Genomic DNA, 21,797 nt, shown 5'->3' with positions numbered 1-21,797 from the left:
ACCCTCACACAGTTGCCTCAATTCCAACTAGACCTGTGGTAGTGATGCAAATGCCTAAATGAACCCCAAGATACAGGTAGGTTCACCGGTATTTGGCTTGTGCCACATAACTGCAGTCTGCTTTTCCCACCACTAGATGGCAACCCCGCTTTAAAGCAAATTTTATTCAAACTATAACGCTGTTCAAAATAAAAAGTAACTATTCTCACCCCATCATGTTGGCACAAAAAAGTCCTAAAACTCTTGGGTTAGTGAATGTGTGGGACAGCAGGGAATTTCAGAAAGCACCGGTGGAAGAGTGAGTTGATAGCACTATTTTGGAGGAATTTGGCGGTAATGTTCATGCTGTGCACATTATGTGACCCAGCCACGACACACGGAGATTCGATCATCTGATTATGATGATGACGGCTAACGTTTACTTTGTCCCCACTATGTGCCAGGCCCTGCCCTAAGTGCTTACCTCATTTGCTCCTTACAACTCTCCCATCCCCCCCCCCCCACCAACTTACCAAGGAGGAATCCAGGCACACAAAGGTCAAGCACCTTGATCGAGGTTACAGAGCTATTAAGCAGCAGAGCCCCAACCTTTGACCTGCTTCCACTACACTGCACGTGCCTCGTGTGCACCCGGAAACACACACCACACACATATAGGAGGGAATCCACTGCAGCAGTGTCTGTTAGCCTAAACAGTGCATTAGGAGACAATAAATCACGAGGGAATGCTGCAGAGCCGTTAAAGCCATGCACTAGACCTAGAAGCGGTCAACCGGTACGCATCTCAAAATCAAATACTGAGATTAAGCAAAAATCAAAACGAGGAAGCAAAACTGTATATTATTCATTGAGACCAACAAGGGGAGTAAAACTATAAAAGGACACACCGGAAAGGTATATACCAAATTTACGATGGTGTCTCAGGGGCAAGGTTAAATGGGATTTGGGGAACAAAAAGACAAGGGCTTTTAAAGTCATCTGTAATGCTCTGTTATTTTCTCTCTAACCTACCTGTCTCTTGAGCAAAGAGGCAAAAGCTCAAAGCCTAGCCTGATCCAGAATATCATTTTTTATGACTGGATCTTTACAAATGCAATCCTCAAGCCTGATAACTGCTGTTGTCAAGCCACCACACAGACCTTTTTGTCCATCAGGGACATCTCCCCAGAGAGCTTTTCTCAAGCTCCCTTCTAGAGTAGAAATCACCTAAGAGGTTCCGAAGGTGAGACTTCCAGCGGCAGCAGCATATGGTTTTTGCTTAAGGTGCAGGACTCTGAGGCTGGAAAGAGGGGAGGGAAGAGGGAGACAGGGAGAGTCAGTTCTAACTTGTACTTAGTGATTAAGACAGCAGTTCTCTTTAGGGCACCAGCTCCAAACAACTTAAGTGTTTATTTAAAAAAATTTTTTTTCTTTATTTTGAGAGTGTGTGTGCATGCAAGCGGGGGAGGGGCAGCGAGGGAGAGAGAGAAGAGAAGAGAAGAGAAGAGAAGAGAAGAGAAGAGAAGAGAAGAGAAGAGAAGAGAAGAGAATGAATCCCAAGCAAGCTCTTTGCTGTCAGCGCAAAGCCCTTCATGGGTCCCATCTCCGGAACCATGAGATCACCACCTGAGCCGAAACCAAGAGTCGGGCGCTCCACCAACTGAACCACCCAGGCGCCCCTGAAGTGTTTCTTTTAAAGTTCAAACTATTCCCTTGCTTCACTGTTTCTTGGGGGGGGGGGGGCAGAGGGCAGGTTATAATCAAATGTTAATTGCTCAGGTGGAAAGACACAGCGATTCCAACAAATTACCTCCCTCCAACTCCACTTAAAGCCAGTAGGCAAACTGGTTACCTAGAAACACAATGACTTACAACTAACCCTCTTCCTGTATTTACCAGAGTCAACACATATGGAACCACAGGTCATATGTTGACATGTTTTCCTAGAACTATAATAGGTTTATAGAGGTTAATGCTCTCAGATTAAACAGGGATAATGGCTCCGAGCAAGAGGCCAGGTCTGCGGGTGGGGACGGGGAGGGCAGAAGGCATAATTTTAAAAGATTTGAAAATTGGTTTTTAGTGCCAGCATGGACCTTTTGTCAGCAGCTGAGTGCACTAAGAATGTAAATTACGGAGAAGGCTATGTGGGTAGCTTTGAATCTAATGGATTGTCTCAAAGCCGAAGACTGTAATACTGTGTCCTGTACTGTAAGGAAGCCTCCTCACAAAAGCAATTTATACCTCCTTTTAAAAATATTTTAAGCATCCTCAATCAGAGAATCCCTCATCACAAATCTTGTTTCATTTCACTGGAGTTAAATATGCCATATCACTTAGGGGAACAAGTGGTATCCACAGTTCAGTAACATACATAGTAATTCTTTTTTTTTTATTTTTTTATTTTGAGAGAGAGAGAGCATGCGCGGGTAGTGGAGGGGTAGAGAGAGGGGGAGAGAATCCCAAGCAGGCTCCACTCTGTTCAGTGCAGAGCCTAACGCTGGACTCAAAAGTCACAAACGGTGAGATCATGACCTGAGCCAAAATCAAGAGTTGGCTGTATAACTGACGGAGCCACCCAGGTGCCCCCATAGATGGTAATTCTTGAAAAATTATCTAGTTAAGAAACGCAGATTTGGCTTTCTCCTCCTATGTGTTAGTGGGGAAACAACTTTTCATTTCATTTCCCTCTCGAGGACTGCGACTTCTTGAAGTAGTGACATCTGAGGAATAACAGGATTGTAGTGAGGAACTGGTGTGTCCCTGGGTTTTTCAGGGAAGCCTGCCCGGGGATCAACCCTCATTGTTCTCATAGAACCGTCTGCCTGGTCAGACTCTGAGTCTTTCATGGAACTCTTCGCGCCATTAGCTCGGGAGACTCTTGATGCAAAGTGACAGGTCCAAGGTGCGTTTATAGTAACCCAAGAGAACTGTATTAAAATGAAGTCTTGCTGGGCCCTGGTCTCACAGGGTGGCAAAATCTGTTATAACTTTTAATTATCTCACTTGATTTTTCATTTTGGAAATGACAGGCTACATGAATATCTGCTGCTTGGAAAGAATGCAGAGGTGTATAGAGTCAGTGAAAGGTCTCTCTCAACCCTCCTCTCTCCTACCTGAACCTTACTTTCCTTGCCAGGTGACCATGGTGGACAGCACCTCCTTCTTGTGTGCACTTACAGAGAACACATACCAAAGCTACTGAGCCAGTAGCAAACATGTGAATTCTGGGCGCGCCCGGGTGACTCAGTCAGTTAAGCGTCCAACCCTTGACTTCGGCTCAGGTCATGATCTTGCAGTTTGTGAGTTCGGGCCCTGGCTCTGCGCTGACAGTGTGGAGCCTGCTTGGGATTCCCTCTCTCCTCTCTCTACCCCTTTCATGCTTTCTCTCTCAAAATAAATAAACCTAAAAAAAAAATTGTGATTTCTGAACTTCTAAAACCAAATCTAAACAATTTCCAGGTTTATGAAATTACTCTAGAAACACACAAATCTAAATAAAAAGAAACAGAAACAAAAGCTTCATTACTTTACTCACATCTTGTATTTTATTTCTTACAATTAACAGCTAAGAAAAAAGTGATTGTAGCACCCTATTATTTTAAGACCACAGCTGTCACTTAAATGCTAACCCATCCCATAAAACAGGGAACCTTCCCCCAAAGCTACACTGGCCATTTATTCAAGTTTCCTGATCCCAGTGACAACTAATAATTTTTATTACTTATCAAACACAGAAATATTAGATTATTATTCTCCCTAGCTGAAAAATCTCACAAATGATATTTTTTCTCTGTGCACATGGTTCACTGACTCAAACCAGAATAAAGCTACTAAAATATCTATAGTTACGCATCTCAGACTGGGGTCTGGATACCTGTGGGAGTTATTTAGTGTATGCTGGGGGGACTGGCAATGATGCTCCATCTTCCCAGAGAGCAATGCTTATTTGAGGCTAAGGACTCACATATTTATTTTCCAAAAAAGTTAAAAGGAAGCTTTTTTTCCCCAAATGAAATATATAGAAAACTTCAGGGGCGCCTGGGTGGCTCAGTCAGTTGAGCATCCGACTTTGGCTCAGGTCATGATCTCATGGTTCGTGGGTTTGAGCCCTGTGTCAGGCTCCGTGCTGACAGCTCAGAGCCTGGAACGTGCTTTAGATTCTGTGTCTCCCTCTCTCTGCCCCTTCCCTGCTCATGCTCTGTCTTAAAAATAAATTTAAAAAAAGAAAGAAAACTTAAATATATAAAAACAGTTTTAGGAGGCTGCACTGGCAGTAGGAGTTGGCTGATGCAAGTTCCCCCCACCCCACACATAGCCTGGGGGCATGTGGCCCCTTCCCTCCCAGGGTACCCTGAGGGAACTTCTTGCACACCAAGCCTCACCCTCTCCAATCTCAATTCAAAGACTGGGCATCCTCCTTGGGATAACAGAAAGTTTGCTGGGGGAGTCCAAGGGACACCAATGCTGTGTGAGTCCTGCTTGCCCTTTTCCAGGTAAGTGACAGACCTTACTTCCTTGTGCTTTTTTTTTATATGCTCAAGTCCAACCTTTAAAATCTAAACTCTTCTGGCTTTTCAATCTTTTTGGCTGTACTACATTTCAACAAATACTTCCACTTGTGTAATGAAGCTCTTAGATCCTGTCACATCTCTACAGTAAATAACAATATATCTTCCCAAACTGTGAGGAACTACTGAATGTTCCCAAACAGTGTCCTGTCCTCTAATCTGGTTTCTGAATATTCTGGTTCTTTTCCTTCTTCGTATATTCTTCTAGTCGAAGAAGCCACTTGGCCCAGTACTGGGAACAGAGCTCAGTGTCCATGAAATGGGGGTGAGCAGGGGATCCATCCTTGTAGGCAACCACAATTAAGCCACACTGAACCTAGGAAGAAACACAGGGCAGTTCCAGTATTTATACAGTAGGGCCAAAGTTGATGTTCATTTCCGTCTTGCTTCAGGGCAAACTCAGAACAAAACAATCTACAATAATATCTCCTAACGGTTTCGAAGATGGGTTGATGAAAGATTGTATCAGGATACATAAGAACACAAAGATGACAAATAAGATATCCAAGAATGGACTGTAAACACTAAAGCACTATTAGCAATGACAGAAAGCTCAGGAACAGAGGGAAGTGCTTCTTAAGGTGGTAAAAGGACAAGGAATGGAGTAAACAGTGGGACACAAACAGAATAAAAATCATAAGGAGTTAAATGGCCATACATAAGCACTGACCAAGGCTTTACATAAGCAGAGGTGCAGTGTCCTGACCTGAAAGCTGTAGTTGGCATCATTATTTATGGCACCAACATAGGCCACAACCTGCAGCGGGTTGTCAAACGTATTTCGGATATAAGGTTTTGGTTTCTCCGATGTCTTCCAATCAATCACACACAGCTTGCCCCTAAAGAGAAACCAAAGGAAGTCTTAGTAGGTAACCGTCCAAACTGAGAAACCCTAATAGGTTAAGCCTCTTCTCAGGTATAGTTTATTATCACTCAATGACCTCTCCCCACTTTTCTTTAAAAATAATTTTTTTTTCTTTAATGTTTACTTATTTTGAAAGAGAGAGAGAGGCAGAGGCAGAGTGAGAGGCTCCCAAGCAGGCTCCGCGCTGTCAGCACAGAGCCTGAGGCGGGGCTTGAACTCAGGAACCGTGAGATCATGACCTGAGTGAGTCAAGATCAAGAGTCGGACGCTTAACTGACTGAGCCACCCAGGCGCCCCTTTCTCCACTTTTCAAAAAGACAGCTGCCCTGATCTCTACTTCTGAGGATTAGAGAAGTGTGATGTTCTCTTTCCGATGAGCCCTATACTCAGCTCAGTGACAGGCCTGCCAGGGGTGTGATGGGAAGTGCTTCCTGAAGTACCCGGCTGACAACGACAGGGGCAGGCCCATGTGGAAGTGCTAGGGGACTTTTCCACAGTTCTAGTTTCTAAACTTTCTTGAAATTCCTTTGGACCCTCATGGCTTCCTTTTCTTTAACAGTTGACAGGGGAATTGAAACTATGTCTCTATCACTATCTCAGTTGATGAAGCACAACAGATCAGTAGCAAAGTCCCCACCATGAAGGATGAAGCATAGTGCTTCAGAAATCCTCTTGCTCAGAAACCAAAGCTGAGGCTAAAATCTGTTAGCATTTAATAGGCACCAACTATAAGCAGAGATACAGATAAGAAGACCTGGTCCCTGCCCTGAAAGTTTACACACAGGGCAGGGGGTCTTCCTAGTAGGGATATTGGGGGGAAAAAATTCCTGCCAGTTTCTAAAGAAAGTCAAATAACCAGTGCATTCTCCCCATTACCCCTCCTCTGGTAGGATTTTATACTTGCCAAACGCAGAGATCAGAAGGATCACAGGGACAGTAGACTGACAACTGGTGACTACTTGTTCAATCTTTCATGATTTCAAGTTTTAAAAAATTTTATTTATTCTGAGAAAGAGAGTGTGCACAAGTGGGGGGGGGGGGGATAGAGATAGAATCCCAAGCAGGCTCTACACTATCAGCACAGAGCCCAATGTGGGGCTCAAACTCACAAACTGTGAGATTATAACCTGAGCCAAAACCAAGAGTCAGCTACTTAACCGTCTGAGCCACCCAGGGGCCCTTCATAACTTCAATTTCAAAACCAGCGGTCCAAACGGAGATGTTGTACAAAGTATGCATGTTACGTACCTGTGACCATAGCTCTAGAGTTACAACCTATGCAATGTATTTATAAGTCAGCCTAGAGTAGCACTGTCTAAATGAAATAAAATGCAAGCTACGTGTTATTTCAAATTTTCTAGTAGTTACATCAAAAAAGAAAAAAGGAAACAGATGAAATTTTAATGTTTTATTTAACCCAACACACCCCAAATTTGATCATTTCATTATGTAATACGAAAAAAATTATTAATGGGATACCATACCTTCTTTTTTGTACTAAGTCACTGAAACCTACTTTGCCCATTTACAGCATACCTCAGGTGAGATTGGCCACACTAAGTATTTAAAGGCCGTATGTAGCTAGTGGGTATTCTCTTAGATAGTGCAGGTCTAGAGGTAGTTTTACTATTTCTGTCAAACTTTGTAGTATTACAAAACAATTATAATCTATGCAAATGAAGAGAGGGCCCCAGTAATCCCAGAACCTCAGTTCTCAACCTGGAGCAAATCAAAATACCCTAAAATAAAGATTTCTGATATGGACCACTGTCTCTTGCAAAACATACTATAACTTGCAGAACTATAACTTGCAGAACTTAATAATGTGGAAAAGACTTTTAGTAGTATAACTCCAAATTAAAACTGAACAAAGACAGTTCATAACAAATGAAAAGATGTTCAGTCTAACCTAAGTGAAATGCAGACTGAAATTATGAGATACAATGTTAATAAATTATATCTAACACTGTGTCATTAAAACTGTGCAGAAATAAGCACACCTTCATCTGGGAAAATTTACAATGCACATACCCTTTAACATAGCCATTTCCTTTTTAGGTACCTGCTGGAGAGAATGGTTTGATACCCTGGGGATAAATGCCTGGGAAAATGTCATAAAAGTGACAAATGCCTGGAAAATTTAAGTATTCATATCCAGGCCTACTTCAGACTAACTGTATATATCATCCACCAGAACAAACCAGCAAATGAACCTGTGCGCCTGCCTAGAGAAACTCTCACAACAGTATATACAAGGAGACACGCTCACTGCTGCAGTTCGTGATTGTGAAAAACTAGAAATTACCTGAATTTCCCCAACAGGGAAATGGATGTGGTTCATTAGTAAAAAGGAATACCAAATAAGTTAAAAACAGAGAACAAGATCAAAATAATCATGCTAACAGTTACTGAGTAGATAGTATTCATTTTAAGTACTATACAGAGAATGTCTCATTTAGTCTCTATAACAACTCTATGAGGTAGATCCTATCTTTTGTCTTATTTTATTTTTTTCTTAAGTAGGCTCCATGCTGGGTGTGGAGCCCAACACCGGTCTTGAACACACAACCCTGAGATCAAGACCTGATCTGAGATCAAGAGTTGGACGCTAAACCAACTGAGCCACCCAGCGCCTGTCTTATTTTACAGATGAACAAATTGAAGTACAGAGAGCCTAAGTAACTAGCCTAACGTTAAGATGAAAAGCCAGAAATGAAACCCAGCCAGCCTGGCTCTCGACCCTCGTATCTTACCAGCTTTGTGATAAGACATATCCAGAAGCTTCTCTGTATTGTGACTATTACAGACATGTATGTAACAATACACAGTGGTGTTTGTATGCAGAGTACACTGGCAGTGTACCTGTGCATGCATTATACAGTGTTGTGGGTGCGTTAAATAATATAGGAAGTAGCCTAGAAGGACACAGTAGCAAACTTATCACAGTGATTGTCCTCAGCCAGGGGTCTATGAGAGGAGATAAGAGGTGGTTATAGGTGATGCGAGCTTAATTTATGTTATATTTAAAAAAAATTGGAAGCAGATGTGACGAAGTGTTAATAACTGCTAATTCTGAGTGGTGGAAAATTATTAAAAGAGAAAAGGATGTTGCAGATCATATAAACTCTAATAAGGATCTCTAGAATGGTTTCAGAATGAAAAAAGCAGGGTTTGGCACTGTTAGTAAGTGGGGGTGGGGGCCAATGATAGTGCATGCAGTCATAAAAATATCTCAGGATCACAAGAACTTTTAACCAAAGGTTAAAACCAGGATGGGGGTAGAGGATTCTAGGAGGATGGAAGAGTAGGACGCACCAGAAATCTGTAGGCCCACCTTGACAACAATTGCAACGGCAGAATCTGTCTGATCCAATTATTGGAAATCCAGAGGCTACTGAAGGCTTGGATGGTAAACTGTGGTTAATTTTGGTCAATTTCAGCTCTTAGCAGCTACCCATCCCCCTCCTCCTCATGAGGCAGGCAGCTGTGCACATGATCCTGGAGCAGGGTGTACGTGGCTCGTGGGAATGGGAGGGGACACAAAGGACCCCTTCTCTGTGTTATCAACACCGACTGCAGTTTCTGTTCACAGAGGTGTAGACAAGAGGAGGGTAGCTATAGTTATTGCAACTCCACCCACTGCTGCAAGCCCCTCTCCTTCCACCTGCCTGACTTCCTGGGGATTTAAAGGACCAACGCACATTTTTTCCACCCCTTCATTTTTCTTTTTTCCTTTTTGGGAATTAGATGCTAAAGACTACAACATCCAAAAGCAACTGCATATATGTGGAAAATTAAAAAGTGACAGTAACTGTGCATGTCCAGGGAGAGGCACAGGCTCAGAAAAGACCTGAGAAGACCTTAAGTTTATACCTCAGACTTATCCTTAGGAAAGAACCTACAACAACACCACCCCCAATAAAAACAATGAACAAAATCTGGCAAACCCAGGGGTAGAGGGAGAACCTGATTTCCAGAATTACATACTAGATTCAAATGCCCAGTTTTCAATAAAAAAAGTCACAAAGCATACAAACAAACAGGAAAGTATGGCCCATTCAAAGAGGAAAAAAAGAAATCAACACAAATTGCCCCTGAAAAAGATGTGATAGCAGATCTAGCCAAAGACCTTTTTGGTCTTAAAGATGCTCAAAAACTTCAATAAAGGTAAATACACGGGCAATTATAAAAGCCAAGTATTATTGTAACAATGGTTTGTAACTCCACTTTGTTTTCTACAGTTTAAAACAAAAACTTGAAGCAAGCAGACAAATTTATTCTTCTCAGGTTGGTTGATCATACAAATCTTGATCAACATTTAATGAAACATCAGATAGCATTGGCTCATCATGTTCTTCCACTCTGCTCAAGTGAGGTGCCCCATACAGATCATTAATTTCAACTTGTGTTTTCTGGGGTCGGCTGCTGTATCTATCCTCTGAATGTGAAACATCTTCACTCTTATTTTCTATACACATTCTCATCTCCTTCTCTAATTGTTCTTGAGCTCTCTACAGTTCTCCTGTTCATTTTCTTGCATTTCCAACTCCAGCTGAACTATCAGCTATTGCTGCTGAAACATGAGCTCCTTTTACCTAAGTCTCTCCCCCACTTCAGGCTCCATTGGAGCTAGTTCTCACTCATGCTCCAAGTCGGCCATTTTCTTTTGTCTCAGCTGCTCCATGGTTACATTTTCCTTACACCTGTAAATCCCAATACTACGTATTGTATTGGATCCACTAGGCAAATTCTTGCCACTTCTACTAGACCCTGAGTTAGACATGTTCCAAGGTACTTTTGATGGTATGTTGACTCCCTCTCTAACTCTTAACCTTAAACCGCCAACTGCACATATATAAAGACAATTTTGTGATATCAACAACTGAAAGGGTTAGGGACAGAGCTGTCAAAGGAGCATAGTGTGTGTATGCCATTGAAGTTAAACTGGTATAAATTCAAATCAAAGCACTATAACTGGGATGTTAAATGTAATCCCCATGGTAATCAAAAGGAAGATAGCTATAGAATATACACAAAAGGAAATGAGAAAGGATTTGAAATGTTTCATTACAAAAAAGGAAATAAAACACAAAAGAAGACTGTAACATACAGGAAATGAGACCAAAAAGCTATAATGCATGTAAAAAATAAATAACAAAATGAAAGAAGTTCCTCCTTGTAACTTTTTTTTTTTTTTTAATGTTTATCTATTTATTTTTGGAGAGAATCCCAAGTAGGCTCCATGCTATCAGCACATAGCTAGACGCAGGGCTCGATCTCGTGAACTGTGAGATCATGACCTGAGCCGAAAATCAAGAGTCAGATGCTTAACTGCCTGAGCCACCCAGGCGCCCCATTTACATTTGGCAGAATGGATAAAACATATGATTCTACTATATGTTGTCTACAAGAGATTCACAGTATAACCAAAGATACAAATAGGCTGATTGTGAAAAGACAGAAAAAGATATTCCATGCACATAATAACTGAAAAAGAGCAAAGGTGGCTCTAAAACCAGACAAAACAGTCTTTAATAAAAGGTTCAATACATCAAGATATAACAATTATAAACATTTATGCATCTAGTAACAGACTAACAAAATATATGAAGGAAAAACTGAAAAAAGTTGAAGGGAGAAATACATTTCTTTCTTTCTTTCTTTTTTAAGTTTTATTTATTTAAAAAATCTCTATACCCAACATGGGGCTTGAACTCTGACTCTGAGATCAAGAGTCACATACTCTTCCGACTGAGCTAGCCAGGTGCCCCCAAAACAGTTCTATAATAATAGTTGGAGACTTCAATATCTATTCTCAATAATGGGTAGAACCAGACAGAAGGTAAGTAAGGAAATAAAGGACTTAAAACAACACAATAAACCAACTAGATTAACAGACATATAGCACTTGCTCCCCAACAACTGAATATGTATCTTTTCAAGCACACACAGGAATTTTCCAGGACAAACCATATGTTAGGCCATAAAGAATAAGTCTCAATATATTTAAAAAGATGCCATACAAAGTATCTTCTCTAATCACAAGATTAAGTTAGAAATCAATAACAGAAGTAAAACTTGAAAAAAAGTCACAAATTTGTGGAAATTAACACAATCAGTCAAAGAAAAAAATCACAGGGGAAATTAGAAGATACTTAGAGATGAATAAAAATGAAAATACAGCATACCAAAACTTAACACCATTCTTTTAATACTGTATCAGTATTACAGAAGAAGTATATAGCAATAAATACATTAAAAAATAGAATTAAATCAATGTCTTAACCTTACAACTTAAGGAACCAAAAAATGAAAATGTACACCCAAAGCTTATAAAAGGAAATAAGAGATTTAAGATAATTGAAATACAGAATGGAAAAACAATAGAAAAAAAAATCACTGAAACTAAACATTGGTTTTTTGAAAAGATGAACAAAATTGACAAACTTTTAGCTAGATGGATTAGAAAAAAAGAAAGACTCAAATTCCATAAATCAGAAATGAAATTGGGGACATTACTACTACTTCAGAAATAAAAAGGAGAAGAGTACTATGAAAAATCATATGCAAACAAGTTGGATGAACTAGATGAAATAAATTCCTAGAAACATAAAACCTACTAGGACTAAGTCATGAAGAAACAGAGTATCTGAATAGCTCTATAATTAGTAAGGAGATTTCATCAGTAATCAAAAATCTACTAGCAAATAAAAGCTCTAGACCTGATGACTTTATGGGTGAATTCCACCAAGCATTTACATAACTAATACCAATACCAACACTTTTCCCCAAAAATTGAAAAGTAGGGAACTCTTCTTGACTCACTTTATGAATCCAGCATTACTGTGATACCAAAGCCAGACAAAGACACTCTGACTGCAGAACAATAATCCTTATGAGGGGTGCCTGGGTGGCTCAGTTGGTTAAGCATCTGACTTTGGCTCAGGTCATGATCTCGTGGTTTGGTTTGTGAGTTCAAGCCCCACACCAGGTTCTCTGTTGTAGCTTTGGATCCTTTGTCTCCCCACTCTCTGTCCCTCCCCCACCCCCTCTCTCAAAAATAAATAAATATTACAAAAAAATAATCCTTACGAACGCTGATGCAAAAATCCTCAACAAAATACTAGTAAACCAAATTCAGCAACATACTAAAAGGATTATACACAATGACAAAGTGGGCTTTATTCCTGGAATGCAAAAATGATTCAACACAATGAAAATTAACCAGCATAATATACCTTAACAGAATGAGGAAAACTACATAATTACCTTAATTGATGAAGAAAAAGCATTTGACAAAATTAAATATCCTTTAATGAAAAAAATACTCAACAAGCTAGGGATAGAAAAAAACTACCTCAACATAGTAAAGGCCATATATGAAAAACCCACAGTAAACATCATACTCAATGGTATAAGACTGGAAAGTTTTCCTCTAAGATCAGGAACAAGGCACAGCTGTCTGCGTTCACCATTTCTATTTAACAGCATCTGGATATTAAAACCAAAGCAAGTAGGCAAGACAAAGAAATAAAAAACATCCAAACTGATGGGGCGTCTGGGTGGCTCAGTCGGCTGAGCGTCCGACTTCGGCTCAGGTCATGATCTCATGGCTCGTGGGTTCGAGCCCCATGTCGGGCTCTGTGCTGACAGCTCGGAGCCTGGAGCCTAGAGCCTGGTTCGGATTCTGTGTCTCCCTCTGTCTCTGCCCCTCCCCCACTCGTGCCACGTCTCTCTCAAAATAAATCAACATTAAAAATCTTAAAAGAAAAAAAAGCATCCAAACTGGAAAGGAAGTAAAATTATCTCTGTTTGCAGTTGACATGATCTTTTATATTAAAAATTCTAGGAGCGCCCGGGTGGCTAAGTTGGCTAAGCATCCGCTTCTTGATTTTGGCTCAGGACATGACCTTGCAGCTGTGGGATTGAGCCCCATGTCAGGCTCCGCACTGAGGGTGAGGCCTGCTTGGGATTCTCACACTCTCTCTCTCTGCCCCTCCCCTGCTCATGCATGCACTTTCTCTCTCTCTCTCTCAAAATAAATAAAAATAAGCTTAAACAAAAAAACTCTATAAAGAATTGACACAAAAACTGGTAGGACTATATAAATAAATTCAGTGAAGTAGCAGATACAAAGCCAACAGAAAAGTCAGGAGCATTTCTATACGTAAACAATGAACAATCTGGAAAGAAAATTACAAAACAATTCCATTTATAATAACATCAAAATGTATAAAATCTTGAGAATTAACCCAGGAGACTAAAGACTTCTACAATGAAAACCACAAATCATTGCTGAAAGAAATTAAAGGCATAGATGGTAACATACACCATGTTCATGGATTAGAAGATTTGATATTGTTCAGATGTTCATACTACCCAACGTGATATACAAATTTAATATAATCTCTATAAAAATCTCAACAACAATTTTTGCACAAATAGAAAAACCCATCCTAAAATCCATATGGAATCTCAAGGGACTCTGAACAGCCAAAACAACCTTGAAAAAGAAAACTGGAGGACCCATACTTGATTTCAAAACTTACTACAAAGCTATAATAACTAAAATAGTGTGGTGCTGGTATAAAGACAGATATATAGACCAAAGGAAATGAATAGACAGCCCAGAAATAAACCCTCACCACACACAGTCACATGATTTTGGACGATGGTATCAAGTTTATTCAATGCGGAAACGGCAGTCTTTTCAACAAATGGCCCTGAAGAGTGTGGCTATCCACATGCAAAAGAATGAAGTTGGACTCCTACCTAACCCCATATACAAAAATTAACTCAAAATGGATCCATGAACTAAAGGTAAGACTTAAAACTACATAAAACCCTTAGAAGAAAACACAAGGCCCAAGTTTAATGACACTGGATTTGGCAATGATTTAATGGATGTGACACCAAAGGCACAGGTAACAAAAGAAAAAATACAGGAAAATTTTTTAAAAATTGTGCATCAAAGGATAAAGATAAGTCAGTCACAAAAAGACAAATACTTTGATTCTACCTACATAAGGTACTTAACAGTAGTCAAATTCATAGAGACTGAAAGTAGAATGGTGGTTGCCAGAGGCTGGAAATAGAGGAGATTACAATGATTACTTTAACGGGCCCAGGATTTCAGTTTTATAAGATGAAACGTCCTGGAGATGGGTGGTATTGATGGTTGTACAACATTATGAATGTATGTAATAATACTCAACTGTATACTTAAAAATGGTGAATTTTATGGTAAATGTTATGTTATATATACTTTACCACATTAAAGACCTTTTTTAAAAGAAAAAGTGGGGATGGGAGATTTACTTTCAATAGCTTGGATTAACCAAATGCATATATTACCTATTAAAAAGTGTTTTTAAAATTTCTGAAAACTTAATTTTCAGGAACGTTCAATGTTCATATTCTTAACGTTGATGCTTTTCACTTAAAGAGCAGAAAACAAACGTCAGCACTGTGTACAGCGCGGTTAAGCGTTTGGCGTCATGAACTTCTTGTAGGCCTTGGGTAGAACTGATTGAACGGCGGCCTTGGTTAATCTAAAGGGCAGCTAAAAATAGCTTATTAAATTTCTAGGCACATAGACCTCCTCACAGATACAAAGCAGCTATGGCACAAAACTGTTTGATTGCCTAAACAGTTTCCAGACTTCATGAATGCTCTGTCAATTGTTTTTTAATTCAAATTTTAACTAGAATTCCAAGAGTTATACTCACAGGTTTTTCCCTATCCTTGTGTATTGCATCCTTTTTTTGGAATAGGGATATCTGCAGGTTATATCTCCCGTTGGAATATGGAATAAGTGGGAAAAACAGTAACACAGCAGCAATTTAAAAACCACAGGAAGCTTTAGGAAGCTCAGAGTTCCTATCTATGTCAAACACTGCCTGGAAGCCAGGAAAAGAGTTAATTTTCAGGGCCAATAGATAAAGGTGCTATTTTTAGGGGAATGGGGAAACAGAATGCAGGAATCAAATTGGATGTTGCAGCTGGTAGTTTGCTTGGGCTTAGGGGAGGCGGAACATGCTGGATATTGAAAACTTATACCTTTTCTCCAGCAAATACTTTGATTTTGGAACACAGATTTACAAGAATTAGGAGGCTCTTCCTCCTATATCTGTCCTTACTTCCTGCCCCATACCCAATTCTTTTTTTTTTTTTTTTTTTTTTAATTTTTAATTTTATTAGAGAGAGAGACAGAGGGAGAGAATCTCAAGCAGGCTCTGTGCAAAGCATGGAGCCTAACACAGGACTTGATCTCATGACCCTGAAATCACGACCTGAGCTAAAATCAAGAGTTGGATATTCAACTGACTTAGCCACCCAGGTGACCCCTGCCCCCAGTTCTTTTACGTATCATATAGGTTTTGACTTCACAAGACTACACCTTGGAGCAGGAATTCAGAGGAAGAAACAGTATTTGATAAGCATCATCAGTTCCACCCTGTGTTAATTTATCTCCACACTTCGATGGAAAAAAAAAAATCTAATACTTACTGATACTCAGCCACACAGTCCAGCAGACCTACATACTTTAAGGTCTCATGTTGAACAGCACTTTCAAGAGCTCGCACTCCACTGACATCTTTCAGAATATGCTGGACACTTTCGACATATCCAGATTCAAGATTCTCATCTCTCTCTTTCAAGTCTCCTTGGGGTGAAAGTATGCTTTCCAAGGCTTTATGGAACCGTTTCCCTTGTAAAAATATGTCTGAAAAGAAAATCGGGGGAAAAAGAAAAACAAATAAGAACAAAGCGAGTACTAAAAGACAAATGCCTTAAAACTTGTGAACAGTAAAATTAGAAATTACATAAAGTACCTTTAAAGTGACAATCCCTAAAATACACATTTCAGCCTCTTGTGAAACCTGAGAATTGCGTTTTGAAAACCAAAGGGACTGAAATAGCTTGAACAATAAAATTCATTAAAATAAAGAATTTCTAGGATTAGGCCAAAGCTACAATTGAAGATCTGGGGGCAATAGGACCACACCTAGTTTAGGGTACTGTGAATTTAAGTATCCATTAGTGTAACTTAACTGGTTGTGATAAGTAATTATTGGAAATTTAAGGAACTTTGCTTCTGTTCACAATTCTTGTTACAATCAACACTTAATGAATACAGGTGGGGAATCCTTTTACTAAGGCTTAATGAATGGCAAGGAATGAAAATCGAGGCATATACAAATTAAAAACAACAAGTTGGATGTTTTGGAACTTGGGGGTGAGGAGAAGAAATATGTAACACTCTTCTGCATTTTTTTTAGGGCAAGAAGAGCCTAATTTTTTCCTGAATTTTTTTCCTCATATGCTTAAAAAAATTTGACTTATAGTTGCCATACGTTATATTCATTTCAGGCACACAACATAATGACTTGATATCTGCATATCCTCATACACTTTCAAGAAAAGAAAACCAAACATATTTAAGAAACCCAAGAAGTTCTATGTATTCACTTGACTCTTGATAAGGGAAGGAGACAAAGAAGAGGCATTGTGCTAAGCAGTGGCCTTGGCACTTTCAAAATATTATTTAACTTTCAAACATAACAGCCCAGCAAGATAAGAATCATTACTCCCAGTTAATGAATGAAGCCTACATAGTGCTGTTAATTTGCCCCAAAGCAAAAAGGTGGACTAGCAGCTTGGCACCAGAGTCCATGTTCAATTCCAGTCTGTTATACAGCACAGTGAAGAAGGCAAAATCAGGGACCATCATTTAGATACGCACAGGAGCAGAGTGAGAAATACACATGCTTGGAGACACCCATAGAAAATGAGGAAAACAATCTCATCCACTAAGGTAATAGCAAAACCATATTACATTTGTCAACTATTGTTTTACCAGGATTTTGAAAGGTCAGTTTTACCACTGACAAAAAAAAATGGAATCACTTCTGGGAAATTACTTGGAGAGTTAAATGAAATTCAACTGAAAAACTGAGTTATTACACTCCAAATGTACTTGGCTCAATTGGACTTACTAGCATATGAAAGGCCTACAAGAAATTTAAGACCGATGGAATTAAAACCTAGGTAAGAGTACAATATTCATCTATACATTAGCTTAATGAAAAACACAAACATGTTAAAAACAGGAAGAAAAAAATCCTACTTTATCAACTGCTAAGCAAATAAACTCATTCTCCACTGCAGACTTAACCCCTGGCTGGGTTCTTCACATAGAAGAGGCAACGAACATCAGAAGCTAGATTACATCCCTTAGATTGTAAGGCTCAGAAGTCAGCCAGTCAGAGAAAATTAATATGTAATTTCACTCATACATGGAACTTAAGAAACAGAACAGATGAACATAGGGGAAAGGAAAGAAAAATAACAGAAAAGAGAAAGGCAAACCATAACAGACTTTTTTTTTTTTTTTTAATTTATTTTGAGAAGGAGAGAGAGCAAACGAGCACAAGCAGAGCAGGGGCAGAAAGAGAATCCCAAGCAGGCTCTGCACCCGCAGCTCAGAGCCCAAGTTGGTGCTCGATCTCACCAACCATGAGATATGACCTGAGCTGAAATCAGGAGTTGGACACTTAACCAACTGAGCCACCCAGGTGCCCTGAGACTCTTAAATAGAGAACAAACTGAGGGTTGCTGGAGGGGTGTTGGGCTAAATGGGTGATGGGCATTGAGCAGCGCACTTGTTGAGATGAGCACTTGGTGTTCTACCTGAGCGATGAATCACTAAATTCTACTCCTGAAATCATTATTATAATCACTTCTTGGCCTTTTGGCTAAGATCAAGTGTAGTATCTGAAATCATTATTCTACACTATATGTTAACTTGGATTTAAATAAAATTAAAAATTTTTTAAAAAGAAAAAAGATTGTAAGGCTCAGAACATTAAATATGATTGAATTTGTCAAAGTAAAATTTAAAAGGCATACATTTACTGCAGAAAGCATCAAGTCAGAGTATTCATTAAATTAAAGGAATGAAAGAAAAAAAATCCATGAGTCTCCAAGATTCTGACTGAGAACCGGCAGGATTAAAAACTCACTGTAGCAAAAAAAATGAAGAAACCTATCTTTTCCACTATGATCAACACATACAAATCAAAGTCAAACTTTGTTATCCTTGGCAATCTTCAAAAGGTAAATTGATGCTTGAGAAACTGACCAAATGTTTGACAGAATGCCAGCTCTGGGCACTTCTCTATGCTCTAGCCTTTGGGAAGACCAGGCGGAAAGGAATTTATCAATACACTACTTAAAAACTGCCTCTCCTGACGCATTGATCAATTTAGCGGGTTAGGATATGCTCTTTTTCTTTCTTTTCTTCCTTTCTTTTTTATTGGTTGAGAGGATCAGGACACAAATCTTCATGTGATTGCCCCCTTGAGAAAACAAAAAAAAAAAGCAATCCCCTCCACCCCCACCCCCGTTCTTTTTTGTTGTTGTTGTTTATTTTTTTGAGAGACAGGGTGCGAGCGGGGGAGGGGCAGAGACAGAAGGAGACATAGAACCTGAAGCAGGCTCCAGCTCTGAGCTGTCAGCACAGGGCCCGAACCCACAAACCGCAAGATCATGACCTGAGCTGAAGTCGGATGCTTAACCAACTGAGCCACCCAAATGCCCTGATTCTGTTTCTTAAAACTGATCCTGAGTTAACTGAGAAACACATTCGAGTAATAATCTAGATCAGCAAAGTTGATTACATGTAAAACCACCATAGTTTTCTCTCTGCTTTGGGATGGTGGAGCTCGTTCACATTCCCCACAGAAATTCCTTTCCTTTATCAAGGAGGCCCCAGAGCACTTTTTTACTCTGCCAAGGGCTACAAGTTCTAGGTTCCCACAAGTCCTAGCAGGTTTCTGCGTTTACTTTTCTGATTCAGTAATTCCAGGATTCCCACAGCTATGACATTCCAGATTTAAGGAAAATGAAAAACAACTTCCCATGTGGAAACAACGTCAATTCTAAATTCTTGTGGTACAAATAAAAAACTTAAGATGTCATTAAAAGATGTTTTTATGTTGCTTGTTTAGAAAACAGAGAATAGTTTAGATGTTGTTACTTATTATCTAAAGGCAGGTGGCCCTTGCATAGATTCTTGGCCCCACACAGCTGAGGAATGTTCTAAGAGATTAGGACCTTGACCATTTTTGCCATATGCAGGTACAACCTATATAAATACTTAACAGATGTGACCACATGTTTAATGTGATACCCACACACAGTTTTTTTCTAAGGTGCCTAAAAACAAGTACATTACTCCTAAAATTAAAAATGGAAGTGCTCTGTACCACCTACTAGGGGTACACATAACTGCTCTGGGAAGCATGGGCTAAGGAATGATCGATGTAAAACATAGCTCTAACAAAAAAAAACAACTATATAATCTTGATGGGGACCAGAGAGTTCACCTGTGCCAATGGTCTTTCGTCTCACCTTGCTTTTGAATGGAACCTGTTTTTAAGGAAACTATTCTCCTCACTTGTCTAAGAAGTTAATAAGTTAGGAGTTGAATGCTAAAGTTTACTTATTTTCAATTACCAATCAAGAGCATCTATTAACTCAATTTGCCGAGATCTAAACAACAAATTACGTGTTCCAGCTTATTGCCAGTCTTTAAACTTACATGTCAAAGAGGAAAAGTAGAGCAAGGGGGTATTTCCTAGATTCTGAATAGCATGCCTAGCAAAATAGAATTGTTATCAGGTGACTGATTCCTTAATCAGAGAAAACAGGCAACTCCAATACTCAAGTTTGTAGCTTATGAAACAAAATAATTTTCTACATAATTTGGTCAAATACTTGATCCCTGTGCTTCAGTTTCATCTGTGAAATGGGAATACTAGTATCTATGCTTCACAGGGCTGTCATGATTGAGTTAATATAGAGTGCTATTTAATGCTAATTATCATTTTAAAGTAGTGCCTCACTAGTTCAGGTCAAAAAATACCCTCATTTTTTGATACCAGTGCTCTATTTTCTAGAAAACATAGTAACCATACAGAATCAGGATTGAGAAAATTACTTGAAGAATATTCTGCAAAGCCATCTTCTCCCAATTCCAGAATCATCCGCTGTTTCCACCTCTCCAAGTAGAAAATCTGTTCTGATGTCATGGTCTGTTGAAGGACCTTGGTCACACTTGGAATCGTGTTTCTTTGCAAAGGGATTCTCAAAGGAATTGTAGGAGTACTTGTTGCATTTGGTTTCATGCTTTTCTCTGGATTGAAGAGAGGACACCAGTTTCCTGGAACTTTTGCCGCCTCATCTTGCTTTGGGGGCTTACACTTACTCACAGGTCCATACAGTAAATTATCCTCCTCGAACAATGATTCTGGAGTCTGAGCAAGGCCTCTGGATGACAAGACAGACTGTACTAAATCAGAATACCTTCCTTGGTCCACTTCTTCATAAGGGTTCACTTTTTTCTTCCGGCTACAGGAATAAGAGGAAGTGGAGAAATCCACACGGGTCGTTGGTTCTACAGAAAACCCCTTTGAACTTCTGAGCTGCCGGCAGATGGTCTGAAACGCCTTCATCTTTAGATGCTTTTTCACTTCCCTCTAGTCTACTTGCAATGTTAAGGGCCTTTTATTTTTGCACTCCTACTAAAAAGAAAAGTGGCATTAGATACCAAACGTATTAAATATCTAAACCGCCAAAATGAAAGCCGCATTAGCATAAGGCATATCAAATTGTATTCCATTAAGCTTTTTCGACGTGTTTGGACAAAGCTATTTCCAAAGAAGGACTCTCTTTGCCAGGAAGGGCAGTACTTGTTAAATGTGAAATGCTCCAGCTTGGGGGCAAGACGTCCCCGATATTCAATCATAAGAAACGGGACGCCTAGAAAGGGAGGTGTGTGTGAGACACACAAAAGCAACGCTCCAGCCCGTCCTACCGCGGCCACCATGGTCACGGTTAACCACTGATCCCTACATACCAGGCTCTCTGCTAGGTATTCCGGGCGGAGACTTCTCATTTAAGCCCTTACACGCTTTAAGGTGGGTACTACTGCGACACCGTTTTACAGACGTGAAAACTGAGCTTCTGAAGGGTCCCACCAGGTCCGAGCGGGTAAGCGGTGGTCAGCGGGGCCCACCAACGTGATACCCAGAAGGCGGCCTCCGCCTCCGCCCTACGTGTGGAACCACGGGGTGGGGACTGGACGGCTGCGGCCCCTCGTGTGGAAATCGAATTTAAGGAAGAGAAGGCTTAAATAGAAGCCCAGCTCACGGCACCGATATGTACCTCTGAAGCCACCACACTTCGCTGAACTTCCAAAGCGCCGACAACCACTCGGGACCCGTACTTTCCTCGATCCCGCGCTTGGATCTCGAGTTTGGCTCCGCCCAAGGGACGGTGGTCCCGGCATGCACTGCGAAGCTCCTACTCCCGCAGCT

General features: G+C 40.0%; 1 protein-coding gene and 2 pseudogenes across 4 annotated transcripts; 1 reads left to right on the top strand and 2 right to left on the bottom strand.

Moving 5' to 3' along the window:
* Positions 1-4,109: 4,109 nt before the first annotated feature.
* On the bottom strand, positions 4,110-21,796 carry MGME1 (mitochondrial genome maintenance exonuclease 1). Of its 4 annotated transcripts, none has more exons than XM_003983804.4 (5): positions 21,646-21,796; positions 20,420-20,999; positions 15,925-16,141; positions 5,257-5,389; positions 4,110-4,866 (listed from the first exon to the last, which is right to left on the bottom strand). In XM_003983804.4, exons 2-5 carry the CDS (start codon positions 20,931-20,933, stop codon positions 4,705-4,707), a joined length of 1,026 nt encoding a protein of 341 aa, XP_003983853.1. In that variant the 5' UTR covers positions 20,934-20,999; positions 21,646-21,796; the 3' UTR covers positions 4,110-4,704. The 4 variants fall into 4 exon arrangements, with proteins under 4 accessions (XP_003983853.1, XP_006930036.1, XP_006930038.1 ...); XM_006929974.3 differs by having other exon boundaries at positions 20,420-21,002; positions 21,646-21,787; XM_006929976.5 differs by lacking the exon at positions 21,646-21,796 and adding an exon at positions 21,338-21,628 and having other exon boundaries at positions 20,420-21,002.
* On the bottom strand, positions 9,599-10,242 carry LOC102899951 (annotated as a pseudogene).
* On the top strand, positions 18,154-18,251 carry LOC111559992 (annotated as a pseudogene).
* Position 21,797: the final 1 nt, after the last annotated feature.

This window comes from Felis catus, chromosome A3 (genome assembly GCF_018350175.1).
Source record: "Felis catus isolate Fca126 chromosome A3, F.catus_Fca126_mat1.0, whole genome shotgun sequence".
Classification (NCBI taxonomy): domain Eukaryota; kingdom Metazoa; phylum Chordata; class Mammalia; order Carnivora; family Felidae; genus Felis; species Felis catus.
Note: the sequence above shows the minus strand (reverse complement) of the source record. Positions and strands in the feature narration are given on the sequence as shown.